Source organism: Daldinia vernicosa (assembly GCF_022497035.1).
Source record: "Daldinia vernicosa strain CBS 139.73 unplaced genomic scaffold F5Y00scaffold_33, whole genome shotgun sequence".
Taxonomy (NCBI): Eukaryota; Fungi; Ascomycota; class Sordariomycetes; order Xylariales; family Hypoxylaceae; genus Daldinia; species Daldinia vernicosa.
The window spans coordinates 288,730-309,331 of record NW_025953949.1 but is presented as its reverse complement, the minus strand read 5'-3'; the positions used below and the strand labels follow the sequence as shown (position 1 = coordinate 309,331).

The 20,602-nt window shown below is 46.6% G+C and overlaps 9 protein-coding genes across 9 annotated transcripts; 5 read left to right on the top strand and 4 right to left on the bottom strand.

The window, feature by feature from the left end:
• Positions 1–266: 266 nt before the first annotated feature.
• F5Y00DRAFT_241214 (PLC-like phosphodiesterase) lies at positions 267–2,097 on the bottom strand. The gene has a single exon (XM_048008348.1). It carries the CDS (start codon positions 1,857–1,859, stop codon positions 450–452), a length of 1,410 nt encoding a protein of 469 aa, XP_047863515.1. The 5' UTR covers positions 1,860–2,097; the 3' UTR covers positions 267–449.
• A 25-nt stretch (positions 2,098–2,122) lies between these two features.
• Positions 2,123–4,310, top strand: F5Y00DRAFT_241213 (uncharacterized protein). Its single transcript, XM_048008347.1, has 3 exons — positions 2,123–2,635; positions 2,686–3,616; positions 3,668–4,310. The coding sequence occupies exons 1-3, from the start codon at positions 2,510–2,512 to the stop codon at positions 4,111–4,113; spliced, it is 1,503 nt and encodes a 500-aa protein (XP_047863514.1). The 5' UTR covers positions 2,123–2,509; the 3' UTR covers positions 4,114–4,310.
• Positions 4,311–4,508: 198 nt separating this feature from the next.
• On the top strand, positions 4,509–6,310 carry F5Y00DRAFT_241212 (RNA-binding domain-containing protein). Its single transcript, XM_048008346.1, has 8 exons — positions 4,509–4,696; positions 4,771–4,857; positions 5,078–5,109; positions 5,166–5,200; positions 5,255–5,306; positions 5,363–5,429; positions 5,485–5,632; positions 5,691–6,310. The coding sequence occupies exons 1-8, from the start codon at positions 4,658–4,660 to the stop codon at positions 6,167–6,169; spliced, it is 939 nt and encodes a 312-aa protein (XP_047863513.1). The 5' UTR covers positions 4,509–4,657; the 3' UTR covers positions 6,170–6,310.
• A 58-nt stretch (positions 6,311–6,368) lies between these two features.
• On the bottom strand, positions 6,369–7,523 carry F5Y00DRAFT_271101 (6-phosphogluconate dehydrogenase C-terminal domain-like protein; the record flags this gene model as incomplete). Its single annotated transcript, XM_048012733.1, has 2 exons — positions 6,369–7,320; positions 7,408–7,523. The coding sequence occupies 2 exons, from the start codon at positions 7,521–7,523 to the stop codon at positions 6,456–6,458; spliced, it is 981 nt and encodes a 326-aa protein (XP_047863512.1). The 3' UTR covers positions 6,369–6,455.
• A 2,022-nt stretch (positions 7,524–9,545) lies between these two features.
• F5Y00DRAFT_263492 (cytochrome P450) lies at positions 9,546–11,272 on the top strand (the record flags this gene model as incomplete). Its single annotated transcript, XM_048011520.1, has 2 exons — positions 9,546–9,820; positions 9,874–11,272. 2 exons carry the CDS (start codon positions 9,546–9,548, stop codon positions 11,270–11,272), a joined length of 1,674 nt encoding a protein of 557 aa, XP_047863511.1.
• Positions 11,273–11,529: 257 nt separating this feature from the next.
• Positions 11,530–12,868, bottom strand: F5Y00DRAFT_116599 (NAD(P)-binding protein). Its single transcript, XM_048003979.1, has 3 exons — positions 12,135–12,868; positions 11,842–12,064; positions 11,530–11,757 (listed from the first exon to the last, which is right to left on the bottom strand). Exons 1-3 carry the CDS (start codon positions 12,645–12,647, stop codon positions 11,588–11,590), a joined length of 906 nt encoding a protein of 301 aa, XP_047863510.1. The 5' UTR covers positions 12,648–12,868; the 3' UTR covers positions 11,530–11,587.
• A 273-nt stretch (positions 12,869–13,141) lies between these two features.
• On the top strand, positions 13,142–14,467 carry F5Y00DRAFT_263490 (uncharacterized protein; the record flags this gene model as incomplete). The annotated part of the gene is made up of 1 exon (XM_048011519.1): positions 13,142–14,467. The coding sequence occupies one exon, from the start codon at positions 13,142–13,144 to the stop codon at positions 14,465–14,467; it is 1,326 nt and encodes a 441-aa protein (XP_047863509.1).
• Positions 14,468–16,644: 2,177 nt separating this feature from the next.
• F5Y00DRAFT_241199 (uncharacterized protein) lies at positions 16,645–18,419 on the bottom strand. The gene is made up of 2 exons (XM_048008345.1): positions 18,095–18,419; positions 16,645–18,035 (listed from the first exon to the last, which is right to left on the bottom strand). The coding sequence occupies exons 1-2, from the start codon at positions 18,221–18,223 to the stop codon at positions 17,100–17,102; spliced, it is 1,065 nt and encodes a 354-aa protein (XP_047863508.1). The 5' UTR covers positions 18,224–18,419; the 3' UTR covers positions 16,645–17,099.
• A 340-nt stretch (positions 18,420–18,759) lies between these two features.
• Positions 18,760–20,447, top strand: F5Y00DRAFT_241198 (leucine carboxyl methyltransferase). The gene is made up of 2 exons (XM_048008344.1): positions 18,760–19,363; positions 19,416–20,447. The coding sequence occupies exons 1-2, from the start codon at positions 19,108–19,110 to the stop codon at positions 20,216–20,218; spliced, it is 1,059 nt and encodes a 352-aa protein (XP_047863507.1). The 5' UTR covers positions 18,760–19,107; the 3' UTR covers positions 20,219–20,447.
• The last annotated feature ends 155 nt before the right edge of the window (positions 20,448–20,602 follow it).

The window sequence follows — 20,602 nt, the reverse complement described above, 5'->3', positions numbered from 1 at the left end:
ACCATTTCAGTCCATATTTCATATCATTTAATATAATAGCGCATATTTTTATGAGATTGTTTCGACGATAAGAATTATCTTTCTCGTTTCACTTCGGGCCAAGCTGATGTAAAGAAAATGGTTGTCGATTTAGTATTTCGGACCTTCAAGCTCAAATGTTAAAAGGAGAAAAGGAAAAGAAGTTTCGTTATTAGACAATTTCACTTAACTAGTTATACCACATACATTAGATAAGCACTTTACCTTATAGTATATATTAGACATTATCGATATAACGTGGTGTGTATATTAATATCTATATAAAAGTAGCTAAGACATGTAATTAATACCCAAGCCTATTCTATCTATTCTACCTAATATAGTCTCTCTAAAAGTGTAGATTGGGTTTTCGAAACACACCAGCTACCAAACTCAAGAAAGCAACTGAGGAGTATAGTCTAGACCAAAGATTATTGCTTTAACTGCAATCTCGCGTTCCAACCGACAATGCATCTTATAAGGTCCCAATCACCATCTAGACCAACCCAATCCGTAACTACCACGCCAGTGCTCCCGTCACCCACCTTCAGGCCTTTCGGCCCCTTGCCGTCAGCCCCGTGTCGTAAACATAGATACTCGATAATGGCTGGGTTTGCTTTGGCCGCAATCTTCTCGGGCCAACAGTTAGTATTGAAGAAATTGCTGGCACTTAAGAAATTCACATAGAAGGGCTGAGCCGGTGCGTTGTCCTTGTAGCCTTCACTTCCTGGAAGGGGACACACTGGTTCGGCTGCGCGTTCAAGATGCTCTCGCGCGAATTCGATTTTCGTTTGAATGTTCTTATTCTGGTCAACTTCGTAAAAATCTTGTATACGAGCAATGCCACTTCCAAGTAGTCCATTTTCACAGTTGTCCGGCCACACACTACCATCGAGTGCCCATCCTCTGCCTCCCCATTCGCTATCCAGGCTTGGGTCGTTATGGTGCCGCCTAAGCAGCACGATTTTACCTCGTACTTCGCTAATCTTTGGAATACGCGGTTCTGTGTACCATCGTTTTCCATCCCCGTAGAAGCGCTCCTTGAGGATCTTGGACAGCTGCTGGTCGGTGCCTTTACCAGTACCTTCGCGCTTCACGCTCATAATAAGGGCCTCAGACGGATTAGCGTCTAAGAAAGAGTAAATAACATCTAGCATATCCTTAAAGTATTTGCTTCCCGTTAGTGAGATGGGGAATGCGCTATGCACAAGTGCCAGTTCCGAAGAATCTGTGCTAACGTTTACGCGGATATCGAAGAACCGCACGCCGTTCTCCAGTTGTTCACGCACATTGACCGCTTGGCATCGGACTGAAGGCAGTGCGACGTGGCAAGTCGGGCTGTTGTGTGTACCCGGTATGGACAGAGCCGACAAAGGGTATTCGTCGCGCAGCTCACTCATCCAACTCGAGAGGTTAGTGGAACTGAATATGGCAAGGCAACTGCCGGCCTGTACGTAGATCGCTGTGTATTCGTTGGGGGCGTTATCCAGCTTTGTCATGACCGTGCTGCGCTGTGAAGCACTCGGCACGTCTACTTGGTATCGGTGCCCTTCAGACTCGAAAGTCAAGCGAATGACTTCTCGGCCCGGGTCAGGCGCGCGAACATCCGTAACCCGGGTCTCAAAGCGTCCGATAGGGATGAAAACATCACGGCGGTCTATAGCCTCGCCCTGGATGCGCACATTAGTCGCAACGGGTGTAGAGTTGAAAATACCGGTGATCTTGCTCGTGATGTTACCGACGGGGGTACGACGACCAGATGAGGGTTGTCCTTCAAACCTCTCCACGAGCTTAAGCTCTAGCGGAGTGATTGTGAGGTTACGGATAGTTAGGTCCGCCATTTAATTATAAAATTAAATTGATGGGGTTATAAAGAGACGGTTATAAAGCTAAATAGGATGCGCCGACGCCGTCGAGGCGCATCAACACTTATTATGTAGGGTCATTGCTTAAGATAAGCGTCGGTCCGTAGGCGTTTTACCATTAGGTAGGCCTGTAGGTAGGCGCAGTGTAAGGGACCACGACTCCCCCTAATTAGACCCTAATTGGACAAAAAGCAGTGGGGATCTCGTAGAAACACAGCTGAAGTTTATTCTTTTTCTTCTTTCTTTTTCTTTTTTTTTTTTTCTTGGTAAAAGCATGCGCCACAAAGTACCACCAACGGGAAATCCTCGAAACGTCTGTGGTAACATTGGACGTTTATCATTTTACAAGGAATGCAGCATCCCTAGAAAATCAATGACGACTTCTTGATATCTTTACCTTAGGTGCCTAAAGTATGATGAATTATAAGATAGTTGCATCATAAGATACATCATACACGTAGGGACAAGTGCTCTCTATAAAATATTAGCCACAACTTACCTATGGATAAGGTGTAATCGGATGTGATTGGTCAAATGCAAAACTTCGGCATAGCGGGAATACAACCATTCGGACAGTCCAGCCTACATAATACAGTCAAGACCGATGGTCCGGGAGTCTCAACAATATGCGGCCTCGTATATTTAACTATCGTCTTATAACTAGGTACCATGGTTTATATAAACGAAGCTTTGGAAGTCAACCTTATACCGTTGAAAAGATTAGTCTCGCGTTATCGACAAAGGTTACAAAAGTCAGTTTGATATATCCTAAAATTATAGAGCTTTATTAACATATATATAGCAAACGGTCATAGATAGATTAAGTAACCATTCTGTAAGTTTGCCTAAGGTATCTGCAAGTGTACGGAATGCAGGAAACTTCGGCTATGGGGCAGCTATTTTTGCTTCCCGCGACTTCGCAACCTGGTTAGAAGACGAGAGCTTCTTATGTGGCGTGCTTGGGGGTCTCTTTAAGTCGACGATTAGCATACAGGATAATTCAATCCCCATCAATGTTTTGTGTGCGGTAACAGACGGACTTACTCCAACACGACTATTCAGCGAGCCTCGGACCGGTCTCTCGATATTATATGGCTCGAACGACATTCTTCCTGGCATATGGTCTGCTGACGATTCTGGATCGAATATCAGCCAGGATAGGGAGTCTTCCGTGTCGTTCCTATCAAATCCCCTACCTAAGGATACTAAGCCGCTCGAGATCACAATACCGCTAGCAAATACAATTTTCCAAAATGGGAGACGATCCACCCTATTTGCGAGCAGATGGCAGCGTGATGAGAAGGGTTCTATAAGGCGTACGGATATAGAGGAGAAACAGCATCAAAGGATATGCCTCCGCGAAATTTCGGAGGGTCATATAAAGCCCTTCCTACCTTTGTTACCGTTGACTCCCCCTCGGAAGATTGTTGCTGGGTTAGGTAATATCGTTCGACAGGTCGAAGTCAACGGTACTACGACACCGGCATCAAAAGAGTTAGAGGCTCTAATACCGAAAGTTTTTGACACGAGGTCTGAACGGGACACATCATACTCACCCGGACCTATAGGAGTATGGTGTTGGGTCATACCCCCGGATGTTGTGGAAAAGCATAACCTCCTTGGCCTAAAAGTCTTCGAAGCTGAACTATCTCAGTCGGAAGCGGAGCTATCGCTTGAGGCTATGGATGTGTTTTCTGAGTTACTGTCGTCTGGGTGCCGATTGCATAAAATTCGTATGTGACAAATTTGTCTAAGGATGAACAATTAAGCTAACGAATACGCAGTTAGTGGAGGAGGAGGCTGGGGCCTCAAACAAGGACTACTCTCTCTCGACCCAGAGACAAACTATTCGTTACCAGATCAGGATGATGTTGAGATGTTCATAAGAGCATTCCATGAACGTAATAATCCTAACTCATCTGAGGGTCTTGTAACACCGGGTTCATATCTTATGTTCTGCATCGAACCGCATTGGACGAAGAACGAGATTGAGCTAAGCCAGAAGATTACACCAACAACGGCCATCGGCGTGGTTCAAAATAGCGACCAAGAGCCCGATTCCGCTAGCCTATCGGATAAAATCGATATCGTCGACGGCCACTTCGGGGTAGTATCGAAGACAGGCCTTTTCTTAAAGGCTATTAATTCGCCCCATGCGAGCGAAACCACTAAGCAGCCTCAATCATTCACTACAAAAGTAGATATTCCGCGAGCTTCTTTTCTCTTATGAGTAAAAGCTTTACTAGCAACTAAATGAAGTACATATCTAACTAAGCTAGATCAATATATAATGAGAAGGATAACGATACTGTATAACATGTGTGTATAACTTTAGGATTGGAGTATTGTTACGACGAGCCAATTGGAAGCTATCCTAGAGCAGACAGGACATTGACCAGATATTGCATCCCGTTTGACAAGGTGCAGAATGTATTTCGTTGGCTTTAGGTACCGGAATGTTGTAAAAGTCGTAAAAGTTTGCCCCTATTTGGCGGTGACGCACAGTATCCATACAGTGTTTAATACACGTGGTCATATATTTCTCAATTAGGCTAGACATATGCAGACATATGCAGCTTATCCACCTTAGCTTCTCACCAACTCACTTATCGGTAAGAAAATAACGTCAAAGCTCTGACGTTACAATGCTGTACGACCGAACACGTACCTAATCAGCTAATGTACCTACTTCCAACCTATATTCTTCAATGCGAAGCCGCGTCTAAACTTATCGCTGACATTTACCAAAACATCTATTTTACAACAACGCTACAATGGATCGCAGTCTTGATGAAATCGTTGCTGAGTCCCAGGTACGAATGGAATTGATACTATATTCGTCAATGCCATGGATTATATAAACCCAGCCTGCTAACTTCAATTGTAGCACAAAAAAAGAGGCTCTAGACCTCGTAGAGGTGGTGGAGGCCGGCCTCGAGAGCGCGACTCTTATCCCCGCGACGGCGTAAGAAAGGTAATATACCAAACACACATAGATAAAATATCTATTAAGCTAACTAGTAACTATTCTATTATAGGTGGATTCTTCTTCCTCTCCCTTCTCGACCACCCACCTCCCTATTTCGAGCCTCCCGAAATGTAATCGACTTGCGCTCGATGTCACGGTCTTCGATCGGTGATGGTGTATTCGTTCAGTGACAGCAGCTAACTAGCAATCTCGTTCTACGAGATAGTCAACCAGAGATGATTCGAGAAACTTGGATTCGTAAGTGCACTGCTCTATATTTCATATATAGGCGACAGATACTAACATACATGTAGGGAGTGGGTTCACGATAAATTCGATGATCCTAGCTGTAAGTTGAGCTATTAACCCAAGTGTTGATTCACGAAATCTAACGATTTCTCAGCTCGCAATCGCCCGCGACACCCGAGACGACGACCTTCTCCCGATCGATTCCAGTTAGTTTAAGCCTTTACGTTTAAAAAAAAAAGCAATTTTCTAATATCAATACCAGGGAGACTCGTGGAACCAAGGTCAAGGTAGAAAATTTGCACTACGAACTCACCGAAGACGATCTCGATGTAAGGGAAATACTATGGCTAAGCTGATTGGGGTTGTGTATTAACATGGTTCTAGGGGTTGTTCAATAAGATCGGACCAGTAGTCAAGCTGGAGCTGTTGTACGACCGTGCTGGACGCTCCGAGGGCACAGCCTTTATCACGTACGAGAATCGCGACGATGCGATGGAGGCAATTAAACAGTACGATAATGCTAATGCCAAGGGTAAGAAAAAATTTGCCACGGTAAATAGAAATATTGAAGATTAACCAATATCGTACAGGCCAGCCCATCCGGTTGTCAATCTTGTCTTCAGCAGCACCGCGGCGCAATCCCTTCGACACTGCACACATGCCTGGTCGATCATTGGCTGAGCGTATCACCCGCCCTCGTTCTCTCTCGCCTAGACGGTATTCTGAGAGAGACCGAGGTGTCGATCGCTATGTGCCAGGTGGTGGTAGTCGATCCCGCAGCCCTCTCCCTCGCCGACGTGGCGGTGGCGGCGGGAGACGACCTGGAGCACGACGCGAGGGACGAGAAGGACGAGACGGTCGCGAGGGACGTGAAGGTCGTGAAGGTGGCGGTACGCCAAATGGGCGAGAGCGGGTTGGCCGAGATGGACGACCAAAGAAGACACAGGAGGAGCTCGATGCCGAAATGGCTGATTATTTTAACCCGGGCGGCAGTAACGACGCAGCCCCAGCGGCTGAGACGGCTGGCGCCATTCACTCGGCTATTGATGATGTGGATATGATCGAATAATGGGCTCGGCTCGTAAAGAAACCTCTCTCATATTTGTGTACATGTCATGGCTTGTCCCAACCGGCTAGAGAAATAAGAGTGTTCTGCGTTTCGGGTTATATAATGTACTTAACCATTGTGATTAACCCATTGTGATTTTGGATCTTGTCATACTTATTTCTATTGGGAGTCTTATCGGGATTTCTTCCTATTGTATCCCTAAATCATCTAAAATAAGCACGTCTAGCTCTCTAAATTGTAGTATAACCCTCAGTAAACGCCATCTCGCCATATCTTCCTACATCCCTTAATCGTTCTTCTTCCGCTTCGTCTGCAACCCTTCCGCCACCGCCGCCGCCACATCCTCCACCGTCGTGCCCCTCTTCCGCTTCCCAATCTTCTCCTGTCCTAACACGGTGTCATCCGCCACAGTCCGATATACCTTGGCCGCACCGAGGAACGAGTCCGGCGCAAACCCGCCTTCTTCGGATAACGTCCGCGCGATCTCCTCCATCTCGGTTACCCAGCGATACGCCTTGGGCGCCATGTCTACTACCCCTTTCGCCGCTAGCTCGTAGTGCCGCGGCAGCACGGCTTGCAGCTCCCCTTGCAGATCGGATAGCACGCCTAGTCGGTGCGCCGTGGTGAAGGACTGGATCGCAAGCGACGTAAAGCCCTTGGTGAAGCTCGCGAAGCACATCTTCAGCCCGCTCGCGGCGCCGATCTCGGGCGAGACGTGTCGCGCGTTGAGCGTGGCCGCGAGCTTGGCTCCGAAGCGCGGGATATCGGAGAGCTGGTGCGGGCCGGACGTTGGGATCCGCGGAAGTAACCATTCGGCGGCGGCGCCACCAGCGCTGCTGCTCTTAAGCGCCGGTGGCAGTCCGAGGATGGACCCGTCGACGAAGCGCACGGAGAGCAGCCGCGGGTGGTCGAATAGCGCGGCAATGCGCTTTATGCTGGAAGGCGCCACGGCGTTCAAGTCGGCGAAGTACAGCGGGTTATCGTCGGCGCGGCGCAGGGGACCCGAGACGGCGTCTGCGATGCGCTGCGCAGTGGCGACGGCGTCGCGGGGGGGCACGACGGATAGGATTACGGAGCATTGCTGGGTTAGGGCTTCGTCTGAGTTGAGGAGCTCGACTTGTGCGCTCTTGGCTCGGTCGAGGGTGTCGTTGCTATTAATATATATATTAATATATGTATGTTAAGTTAAATATACCTGAGGCTTAGGGGAGAGGGAAAGGGGCGGTAGGGTAACTGACCTTCTACCTTTGACGTTGGTCGCTACTGAGAATCCATTGGCGACAAGTAACTTGGCGATACCCAAGCCCATGTCTCCGATGGAGATTATGCCGATCTTGGCTAATGGAGACGACATCCTTGGATTATAGCCCGACTAGTTACGAGTTGAAACTTCAAAGTATCGCGAAGACGCCCAGGTACTTGCAATCTGTCAGATATTACTATCTGTCCGACATAAATATAAATAAAAATAAAGCATAATAGAATAGAATCTATTAACTACCAAATAACCTTTTAGTGGTATAGCGGTTTGTTCGACACAATCCTGTCAGTTTGCTGCGTACCTATGTTACCTCCGCAATGTGATGATGCATCTAACCTACATAGGCTGCTGTGTGCGTTATTAGTGCGATGACGAGCTTCCCGCATGGATGTTTGTCGGTGGCTTGCGCCATTGTCCTATTATCTCGCCCAATAGGCTTGGAGAAAACGTATCCCTTATGGTATCCCTCTACATTGTCGCGGTTGGGCGCATACGGTCCAATGCCGGTAGACGTTGTCCCGGCCGTTTGGGTATTGCAGACTTGAAGATATAAACTAGGCGGCCATAGAATATAACTAGCATTATGTTGATATTGTACGGAATACTATGCTAGCTGGTTATTTGTTTAATGCTTGTTAACTTTTGTGTCGAGCATCCAGATACCTACACTATACCGAGATGAAGTGGACTTATAGTGAGCCAATGAAATCGTCAATAATTGGTACTTAACAGATCCCTGTTGATTTTGTTAGCTATGTAGTGTATGTATGTACCTGGTGAGGCAGTTGGTTGTATTATTATTACATACCTAACCTAGTTATTACATTTATTACCCTTATCCCCCTACTCAACCAGAATAGTTCCCATCCAGATATCTAGTATAAACGGTTATCCAATCGTAATAATTCCCATCTTCGAACATCCTTACAGACATGCCGGGGTTAGCGGTTGGTTAGCCGCATGGCAATAAACTCGTTGAATCTATCCGAATAGAGAATGGACCTCGTCTTCAATTACACCGGGTCGGCCTATGCGCATATCATTCTCCCCGTAACAATCGACTAAGAAGCCCTATGTGGAAGCTTTTCTAATGTACCTCGGCTGCCTAGCCTAATAAAGTATTCAAGTCATCATGACAGATGAGCCATCTACATTTACCTATTAAGGTTTCAGGTCTTCTCCGGCCTCTTAATCACTCAAATCTCTCCGGTTGCGTATTGCTGGGCTCCCGATAATTTGCCCGACTCGTGAGTGAATACCTTCGCCTTTGGCCTTGCTAATTAAGCGGTACGACACAAGTAGAAAGAAAGATGATGAAGCACCTTACGCGTTCCCTCTGAGAATAGTCCCAGGCAGACAATTATCCGAAGCTCCCATACGGTTTTGTCCAACTCGTTCTGTAAAACGTCGAGTAGAATTTAGGAAAATCCCTGCAGCTTTACCCGCAGTTTCAAGTTCTGGTTGGTGGGCCGGCCAGTCTCGGTTTCGCTTCACCCTGTCTCTACTAGATCATAGGTATCATCTAAGATCCGTCCTAACCGCAGTAACGGGCTACAGTACGAAGTAATCAAGTCTTAACGTTAAATAGAGAGGGCCTCCACGGCTCCGGAAATTTTTGATACTTTCCACTTCAGGTTACGAGGTCACGATAGCTACCTAGACTGGACAACACGGTCATTTCTATAAACTCCGCACTCCTATTACTTTGCCAGCGGCGTAGACTTCAAGTCTTCCTAACTGGGGGGGTTAGTCTCAACTATTTAATCAGCCACACGCTCTTTGTCAACTACGAAATCGACATGCTTAGGGCTTATTAGGCAGTACTAGGATTTTCGTACGACATTTTCAATATATAAGCCGCCGGTACCAAGTTATTGTTATTATTTAACCCGTCGTCCAGTACAATTTATTATTCTAGCCGCTGTTTGGACATTCGTAAGATCGGCTCCGGTAGTGCATAGCTTTTGGTTCGGCTCGCCCCTGATCCGTCCATTTCATAAGACTTACGACCTGAGGTCACGTTCGCCTTTATATACATCGTTGCACTCTATACTTTTCGAGGATCAGTCATCGCAATATCAACTACGCTATCTGGAATTATACACAATACGTAAGATGGCGTTCCCTTGGCGAGTTGTCGCTACCATATCTCTTATTTCAACTTATTTTATTACATCTCGTCGGCCACCATGGAGTATAACACAGTTCCTTAGCACCTTCGTCGCCACGTGGATTTTACAGTCTTTCTTCGTGGGTATCTGGAATATATTTCTGTACCCTTTTTACTTTTCCCCGCTACGTCACCTGCCGGGACCGAAAGGCGGCTCTTGGATCAACGGGCAATTTAAAGAAGTGAGAGAGAAGCCTACAGGCATACCTATGAGAGAGTGGTATGTATACACGCAATCGATTTATTGTTCTACCCCGCTGATATATTATTAAGGGCTACCAATATTCCAAATGATGGGCTCATCCGGTATCGTTTCATTTTCAACACGGAACGTCTCCTCGTGACGGGGCCAAAAGCCCTAGCAGACCTCTTAGTGGCGCGAAGCTATGATTTCCAGAAGCCGTCAAATGTTCGATTTGGCCTTAGCCGCCTTCTAGGTGTAGGCATACTTCTAGCGGAGGGCGACGAGCACAAGTTTCAACGTAGAAACCTCCTGCCAGCCTTTGCATTCCGGCACATCAAGGAGCTTTACCCAAGCTTCTGGCAAAAAGGCCGCGAATGTGTTCAGGCTATGACAAAAAGCATCATCGCCGATGCGCAGAAAGAGACGTCTATCGCAGACCCTGAGAAGGCTAAGAAGACTGGAGTCTTGGACGTCAGCGTTTGGGCATCTCGCGTGACCCTGGATATTATTGGCGCTTCAGGCCTCGGAAGAGACTTTGGTGCAATCCATGATCCGGAAAATGAACTCAACCAGACGTATCGAAGTGTGTTCAAGTCTTCCAGGCAAGGCCAAATCCTCTCTCTCATGGCACTATTCGTTCCGGAATGGATATTGTCTAAGCTTCCTCTCCAACGCAACACCAATGTATACGCAGCATCAAGGAAAATTAGGGGTATATGTCGGGATCTGATCCGAGAGAAGAAGGAGAAGTTGGCACGCAACGAGCTTAAGGAGCGCGACATACTTTCTGTCGCCTTAGAGTCTGGTGGTTTCACAGAAGAGAATCTTGTCGACCAGTTGATGACTTTCCTAGCCGCCGGCCACGAGACGACAGCCACTGCAATGACGTGGGGTATATATATGCTTGCTAAATATCCGGATATCCAAAACCGTCTCCGTGCCGAAATCCGCGAGAACCTACCGCCGATCGACTCAGACCGAGAAGTCACCAGTCTTGATATCGACCACCTGCCTTACCTAAACGCTGTCTGCAACGAAGTCTTGCGCTACTACTCTCCGGTGCCGCTTACGATCCGCGAGGCCGCCGTGGACACTGTGCTCGCAGGGCAAAAGGTGCCCAAGGGAACCGTGATTGTCATATCACCGTGGGCGACTAATTTCGATAAAGGCATGTGGGGTCCTGATGCGCACGAGTTCAACCCGGAGCGGTGGATGCCAAAGGGTCCCGATGACAAGAGAGCCGCCAGCGGCGGTGCTACAAGCAACTATGCTTTCCTGTCGTTCCTCCACGGACCCAGGAGCTGTATCGGCCTATCCTTCGCAAAGGCCGAGTTCGCTTGTCTGTTGGGATCTTGGGTCGGTCGCTTTGAGTTCTCGCTGAAGAATAAGGAAGAAGAGGACGAGAGGAATATCGAAATCAGGGGTGGCATCACCGCTAGACCGGTTAAAGGGATGCAAGTCTATGCTACGATTGTGGATGGGTGGTGATCGTGCATATGGTGCGCTTTGGACAGGATCGCTAATGTATAATTCGATGTTTAGATTACGTGTTATGACACAGCTTTACATATTGGTTCCCCTCATGTTATATTCGGTTTCTTTTCTCGATGCGGATAACCTTTACAGCAACCTGTATTACAGAAGTAGCAAGCGTGCAATACGTCAACAGAGGATTAGTAGAGGTAGTCCAATTTAACTTAATTTTTTATCGCCTGGAAAAAAATAGTTAATCTTGACTGAACTGAGATTTTGTCATAAAGGTACAATATTCATTCTTCTTTCATTCGTTCATCCCTGCCTCCCTTAGATGCCGTTTACGCCGAATTTCAAGAAGTGCGGGTCCTCCTTGAGGCGCTTCCCTAGCTCCCCAGTCTTGAGCTCGTCGACGTCCCATGGGGCCCATACGAACCGGCCGTGGATGAATTCCGCTTCGGGAGTAGCCGCCCAGACAGCGAAGCCACCTGGGAGCGAGGCTATTATATATTAGGTTAGTTATATCTGTTCAGTCCAAATAGCGAGAAGTGGAAAGAGTTGATATATGTTCAGTCATGACATACCGTCTTCCCAAGGCAGAGAATCCTTAGTCAAGCCCGTCTTCTCCACGGCCTCAGTGAAGATGGCGCCGGGGTGAAAAATGACGACCTGCATATCCTCCGGAGGGATATCGTATGCAACGAGTTGCAACGTAAGCGCGCCTGCATGCTTGGTCATGGAGTAAGTCGGCATTGCCGCCGTAGCGTCGAAGTTATGGACCGCGCCAGTCGATACGTGGATAAGATACTATTTCCCCCCTTGAAGTTAACATGATATGCTCTGAACCGGGTTTGAGAGGTATGCATATTTGCCTTACCTTCTTACTACCGGCGGCCAACTCCTGTTTATAGAATCGCTCCGTCATGTCAAACTGCGCGCGCACATTGAAGTCATATGCTTCCCAGACGCCCGCCAAGCCTTGTTCCATCAGAGGCTTCACGATACCCGTGTTTGCCGCGTTGAGCACTAGGACATCGATGCGCGTGCCTTCGCCGGCAAAACGGCCCCAGAGCTCGGCGACAGCTGTAGGACTACCAACATCGCTTGGGATAGCGATCACCTTAGTGCCCTGGCTCCCTGCGGATAGAGATTCGGCGGCGGCCTTGACTTTATCCGCCCGTCGGCCGAGGATGATGACTGTATCTGCCTTGGCTTGTACGAAGGACTTGGCGATGTGGTACCCGATACCAGTCGAACCGCCTGTGATTAAAACTGTTTTTCCTGCCTGAGAGAGCTCGGGGCGGGTGGGAGTGATAGTTGGGTAAACACTCTTGTGGTAAGTCGGGGTTAGTTTCTTCCAAAATGAATCCATGGTATCCATGATATCCATGATTGCGAAATTAGATTGATGCACAAGTATATATATGTGTTTGATCCTTATTTAATGATGGAGTTATACAAGGCTTATTCTGGTTCGGCTTGCTTTGACGATGGCTTGAATGCTAAGATGTAAGTAATGGATGAATGTAAGGGATGCGACCTTATTATATATACCATCATTATGCGGAATACTACATTGAATATCCCTTCAAAACTAACTGGATCTCGGGGTCGGTAGTGCCCCGTTCTGCAGTTCACCTCGTGGGAATAAGGCAGTTATAGAAGGGGAACCCCCCTATTTTCCGCAACTTCCATTGGCTAAAGTCCGTAAGACCTTTCCATATATAGTACGTGTGTCCACATTTCTCCGCCGCTACGGGCTGACAAATGAAGCCGTCTTAGATTTATTTTCGTATTCATGTCAGATGTTCGGGGGCCTTTTGGTTAACATATATGGGTTTACACGGACAAGTTGCTAACGAAGTAATCGCTATTCGACCAACTATGGCTTCTATTTGGCGAAGAGCTTGTGTCGGCTGCACTAAATCTAAACGGCAATGTACCAAAGCCGTACCGGCGTGTCGGCGCTGTGCAAACAAAGGAATTCCTTGCGTATATCCGCCGGCCCGACGAACTAACAACATCCACCTAGATGCGGATGCGGCCGCCGCAATATCTTCCGCAATACCTTCCGGAACCACCGGGGGTTCCGCAAACCCGCTTCCTATGATTTGTCATGATAACGACCGGGTGGGGAACGATGACATAAACTTCCATCCGCTACAGCTGATGCAATCAGACTTGGTTGAAGAAATGATTTCACGAGCAACAATATACCATTCACAGCCCTCAATAGGCATTGATCCAACAGCCGTTTCAACAGGACTGTGGTTCCTGGGGCCGGAGTCATGGGTCACAGATCATACTCCATGTGCGCCTAACCAACCTGAGCTTAGTCAGGATCGTGTGCTTCAACGTTTCGTCGACAGCGTTCAGGATTGGCTGCGACGGTGGGTGACGGACGGCGGTAGCCCGCTGCACCATCACCAGTTGTACCGCGAGAACATGCCGCGGTGCGTGCAAGATGCACATTCAGCTATTGCTCTATATCATATGACAACCTGCAGCAATGCTGACACGAGGGCTATGACGGCTCGTGTGCTGGAGGACCGCGTTACGCAATTGTTAGCGGATCAAACTTTCGAGGCCTCGCTAAGGGGGGGTGAGGAAATGAGCACATTTGACCATATATGTAGGGTCCAGTCGCTACTAACGTACCAGACCATTCGACTTCTCGATGGCGATATACGCATGAGAGCCCAAGCCGAGGCGCTGATTCCCACTCTCTTCCGTTGGACGCAACAGCTCCTCGACAGCACAAAGAACAGCTTGACGCAGCCGGCACGCTTCCTCGCTGACATTGCAGCGTCCTGTCCTAACGTAGCTGATTCCGAGGATGCCATCCTCTGGGCGGCCTGGATCCTGGTCGAGAGCACGCGGCGCACGTGGCTCGTTGCCAACTACCTTCAGGAGACATATCTCTACATGAAGCAAGGGTGGAGCAAGTGTCCGGGGCGCGTACCCAACACGATGCATGGCCGCTTATGGGATGCGACGTCGGCGTATGCCTGGTCCAAGGCTTGTCGTGAAATCGATACCGTGCTCATCCCCACACAGCGGATAGAGAAGCTACTCTTCGAAACAAATCCTGAAGATCTTGATGAGTTTAGCTTATTAATTGTGGAGCTAATATACGGTATGGAGAGAATAGAGAAATGGATTGAGGACTCGAGAAGGGAAAAACAACAAGCGCTATCAGATATAATCTAACCTAGTGAGCGGATATTATGCCGGCATAATATAAGCACAAGGTGAATGAAGTCAATACCCCTTAGATAGTAGTGTGCGAGACATAGACAGGCAGTGTGGTGGAAAACAGGACGATTCGCGAACAACTGATGCTGAAATCTTGTACATTAAAAATAACGAATCAATTTGACTTGGATCAACAGCGATCAGTAACGTTAAATTCCCAGGTAAAATTTAATAGTTTCCCAACCCATCCACTTTGCACGTGACGTAAGCCACTAAAAGCCACCACGGCCACCACAGCCATAATCATTATTACAATTAATACCGGGTAACCTTATACCGCTTCTTACACTCGAATATTAATAACTTTACTAATACTGGTTTAATTTTTCTAAAAAAAACGTTATTAATTATATAAGAAAATTAGCAAAATTTTAAATTTGGTTGCACGTGATTCGGACTAATATTCATCCGTATGCGGTTAAAAACGTATATTTTAACTTTAGTGGGTATTCCAGCGCTTTTTTTAGTGGCCTTTATCCCTTATAATTTATTTGCTTACATAATTAATAACTTTACCAAATCAAGTCCGACAAATTTATAAATAGTACCAAAATTTAAATAATTAAATAAGCAAAATTATAAAAAGAAGCCTGTATTTTTATCGAATTATTTGGTAAAGATGCATGCATATTTATGTAATATACCCTCGAAAATACATTTTTATATATGTAATTATATACCTTTTTTAATATCTTTACTAATCTTAGGCCAAATCACGTGCAACCTGGACCTTATTTTTACTAATTTTCTTATTTAATTAATTACGTTTTTTTCAAAAAATTTAAATAAAATTTCATAAAGTTATTAAAGTAAACGTTAAAAAAGGCAAAATATTACCGGGTACGTACCTTGTTTAGTAATAATGATTCGTGGTGGCCGTGGTGGCCGTGGTGGCTTTTAGTGGCTTACATCACGTGCAAAGTGGATGGGTTGGGAAACTATTAAATTTTACCTGGGAATTTAACGTTACTGAACAGCGATGTAAGGCAGAGGGCAACAGGAACGGAAACAGTCAACTCCTAACGACGAAATGAAACTAGAAAAATACTCAGATAGGATCTTCCTCATGGCGATGCAGCAAGGCACCGATCACAATGAAAATCAAAATAATTTGAAAGATATCAAAAATTGCGCCCACTACGATCCACGAGGGATAATAGAAGAGGGTCGACTCCGCGATGTGCAATGCAGGTCTCCCCCCTTAAGAGTCCTTATGCTTGAGCAAGGACTCTTCGGACAAGGTAAGTATGAAGAAGAAAAGAAGAAAAGAAATCCTAGAAGACGGGAGGGGAGGCCAGATATTTATACGTATTTTTAGGGCGGTCAGGGTTGCCTGAGAATCAGTCAAAGCGGCAGCGGCAGAATTCGCCAAGGCAACAGCCACAAAGTCCCACACAAAACTGGAAGTCTCGATGACGATGCAAACTTTAAATCAGGTCATAGCTTGAGCTTATCGGACAATGAATATTTAATTTGTTACGCTACGTACGTCAGAGCTTTGAAGCTTTAAGCAATTGCGCGAATCGCTAAGGTTACTGCATCAAATGGCCTAAACTTTAGGTACGCTAGCGTGGATCGTGATAGTCTTTCAACCAATCATTGTATTTTACGGCTCTTCAATATGGAAGGCGACCTTAGAAGTCGCTCAGCAGGGGGTGGGTACTACCTAAGTACTAGGTTAGGTACCTAGGTATCTGTTAAAAGACACTTAGCTTCAATTCTTAAGCTTCAATAAATTCGGCCTCTCAGATAATTTCCAATGATTTTTCTGTGGACGTTTATAAGTCTCTAGGATGAGACAGGGTAGCACGGCTCTAAGTGGGGTTATTTAACCCAGTATGGCTAATAAGTAACTTTGAATATAAATTTATATTTAAGAGTACAAGACGTTAATGGAAATGACAACTGAATGACTGAATCTATTCCCACGATATAAAAGTTCATTGTTTTGTAGTCTTCTATATAAATTTGTATGTAAAGCTACGTATTAGCCATACTGGGTTAAACACAACTTAGCGCCGTGCTACCCTGTCTCATCCTAGAGACTTGTAGAAAACTGATTATCTCGACTGTTACTTAATGTAGCCTTGTCGCACTCTGTTTGTATCGTCTAGAATATACGCGTTACTTGGTATTGATACCGCAATATGTAATAATTGCCCATAAAAATATTAGTTGATTTAGAAGATACGGTATCTCAATCGAGGGATCACTCATTACTATGAATGTTAAACAGTAAAGAATATCTTATCTAGTATGACCCGAGCCTCGTAAGAGAAACTAGCATTCATCGAAAAAATATAATTGGAAAGATACTGTTCTGTTGTATGGACGGTTCGACTGAACCTGAGATATGACCAACTCTTTCCGTTATCTCATAGTTCACTACCCAAATCTCACGGATAGTATATAACATAATACATTGCCTATTTTACCCAGAAACACAAATTTAAGTTCTCCAACTACCAGCCATCTCCCTAAGCCACTAATAGTTGGCAGGTATAAACCTACCAGAAGGACCGGCTAGATCAACACCGAAGCGAGTTGCGAAGTAATGGTATATAACCATTTAGCCAATTGAATCGAATTACTCGATCTTCTTGCTGCGACTCATGATAAGCAGCACCTCAGGAATGACAACAGCCATCCAGAGGAGACCAAGGACGAGGCCAGCTGCGAAGATCTTGGCGTATAGCTTGACAAGTCGGATCCACGAGGCACGAGGGAATGACTGCCACGCATCCTTAATTGTGACAAAACCCTTGCCGCCAACAATAGCAGGCTCTACCTTACCCTGGAACGAACGGTCGAAAGGCACGATGGTGTCATCCTCATCGGGAAGAAGGGAAGCCTGGACTCGGGTAAGGATGACCTGGGTAGGGATGACAAGGAAGATGTTCATGACAAGAGCCAGGAGAAGAACTAGGACCGCCTTCCAGATGTCATTCTTATCGCCCTCAGGAATAACACCGGGCCGCTTGGGGTCGGGCAAGTTCATGGACATGCCGTACGCAAGCATCTTGGGGACAAATGCAGAGAGCTCCTTGGCAAAGAAGAACATGACGACCGGTAGCGCAGTAGCCTGGAAGGCCTTCTTGAAGGGAGGCAGACGCTGCCAGAAAGTCTTGGAGCTTGGCGCGGAGATGACGATATGTGTCCATGCCGTATATACCTGTACGAGAGCCACGGCAGAAATCGGAGCGGCAATAAGAGAAGGCACAAACGTGCTAGATAGGATACCGAAGATGACGCTGCTCGAGAAAGTCAAGGCAAAGTAGCAGGCTAGACCACGGAATAGGGAGCGGAAACCGCTAATCGCGGTTAGAGTGCGGTAGGTTGAACGGACGGATGAGGTGATGAGGCGGGCCTGGGAACCACCGCGAGCAGCTTCATCGGCGACGGGGGCGTTCTCTTCGGCGAGGGATTGGGCATCATCGTTCAGCGAGACGGGCTCGTAAGCCGGAGGGGACGGATCCTCAACGATGGCAAGTGTAGGGAACACATGCTGGAGGGTATAGTTGACCTGATGAAACGCGTTAGCTGGGTTAACTTTTCTCGAGTGGTGTATCGCAGGTGGCATACCGTCATGAACAAAGGCAAGAATACTATGATATCGAGTAGTATGAGGCCCCAACCCCAACCGGGCATCTCGTAGCCTCCCATCGAGGATTCACCCCGCTTGTAAACCGCGTGCGCAATGTCGCGATACATTTTGGATTATCTGTATTTTGAGCAGACGAAATAAAACAGAGACAAGATGAACGATAACAAGTACAAAATTGTTGGACTAGAAGATGATTCGAAGAAAAGAGCGATAATAAATGTTATATAAAATTGTATGAAGGGGGGAAGGTGTATGAAACGAAGAATAAAGAGCTGAAAACTTCCTGACAATTGTTCGAGTGAGAGATGCAAGTCCTAGTAGAGCATCTCAAGGCGGGATGAGGCAAAGACAGTATATTTACGTATTAGCACTGTGGGAGATGATAAGTTACGGGTTAGTGCTCGTTACCGTGAGGCTCAAGGGCGCTAGGAAAGCAATCCAATTTAGTACACCTCAGCGCCTTATGGTAACTAGAAACAGGCAGATAGCCGTGACCTACGTACAGTGCTTGTAACAATCGCTATCTTCGGAACGCCGGCAGCACAGTGGGTCGCTTACGTTGGAGGTCCCTATCGCTAAGGTAGGTACTTTTGCAATCTAGGCAACCGCCGCCCCCAGATCGTAAGGTATCAGGCTTTGCACTGCCTCACTACATACATCTAAAGTGCGCCTAACACGACGGCAATTGCACATATACAATATACATGGTCTGATGGTACGCATTATGTCCTTATCGCGTCGCTTAGCTTCCTGGATTTTCCAAAAGCCGCGTATTAGATTCGAGCCCATCTATTCTATCTGTTGCGCGGGGCTGTTACAGTAGAGCCAAACCTGCGTATTGCGTATGATTGGATAAAGGCCGAATCTTCAGTCCTGGAATCTCCTTTAGCGCCATTACATCACAACCAACAAGTTCTCAAAACCCGAACCAATCTGTCGCATCCAAACATCATCTACGCATTAGGTGCAGCGACGATATAAACTGGTGTACATGTCTGCCCCGTCTATCCCAAATCTCCTCTCTCTCCGAGGTTCGAGAGGGGGGCATCGTGGCCGTGGTCGAGGACGAGGGGGTCACTCACATTCTACCGGCCTCAGCCACGATGCTACCATTCAAGGTACAGATACGGATGCTGCTGTGTCACGTATGAGCGCTGTTGATCTGGGTTACCTACAAGATCCTTTCGCACGATATTTCGTGCAGTCTGTTGGTGGCATTGTTAGAAGACTGCCTATTATAAATCGAGGTAAGAAGTCCGAAGGCCATTTCCGGTCTAGCGAGTGCTAAGGCTGTGGTAGGGACTTATACACGGACTACTGCATTGGATCGACTGGTATCTTCCTTCTTGTTGGGCACCGCAACGCAAGAAAGACAAATTATCTCACTCGGTGCGGGTACAGACACAAGGTGTTTTAAGCTCTTCTCTCAACCCAGCCAGACCAGCCTCATCTATCATGAGATCGATTTCCCCACAATCGCTTCTAAGAAGCTACAGCTCGTGAATGCTGCACCTCAACTCAGGTCCATCATCCCTAACCCACAGAATGAGAAGGACGGCTGGAGTAGTTCAAATCTACCGAATGGTTGTCAATATTGGTGCCACGGATTGGATCTGAGAGCCTTGCTCAATAGTGACACAGAATCTCTCAGTGGCATCCGGACAGATATTCCGACACTGTTAGTGTCAGAATGTTGTCTATGCTATCTAGAAACTTCAGAAGCCCAAGGCGTAATTAAGTATTTCACCGAAAAAATATCAGATCTTGCCATCATCGTCTACGAGCCAATTCACCCCGATGATTCCTTCGGCAAGCAGATGGTATCGAATTTGGCTGCGCGACGGATACACATGCCAACACTAGACTCATACCAGGACTCTGATAAGCAGCAATCCCGATTAAAAGAAGCCGGGTTCCAGCTTGCGACGAGCTTGACCATAAGAGAAATATGGCGGAAATGGGTCACGGAAGAAGAAAAAGAAAGGGTTGATAGTCTGGAGGGGTTAGATGAGGTTGAAGAATGGGATCTTCTAGCGGACCATTACATCGTGGCTTGGGGCTGGAGAGGCACTGGTTTTCAAAGATGGGAAACCGACCTGTGATGAATATGAGCTAACGAGTATGCCGATACATCTTAGCCATGGGAAATATACGATTGATGTGAAATAAAACGCAATCTACTTCTTTGAAGAAAGGACCACGGAAATATCATGATAAATGATTTAAAATTCCGGGACTAAAGTGATTTCCCTAGAAATATATAATTACATGTGTATTAATAGAGAGCAGTGACACAATTCGGTTACGTATAAATAATAAATGTACTTGAACGTACATGGTGTAATTTTATGAGTTTCCCCAGAGTTGAAGTTCTACATGTACCTAGGAGGTACGTATGCAATTCACATTTAGCGTCCATTATTAAGGTTAGTTAGTGGCTTGGCTTATCAAACTTTGGGAGCCTATCAGATTACGTCGGCATTTAG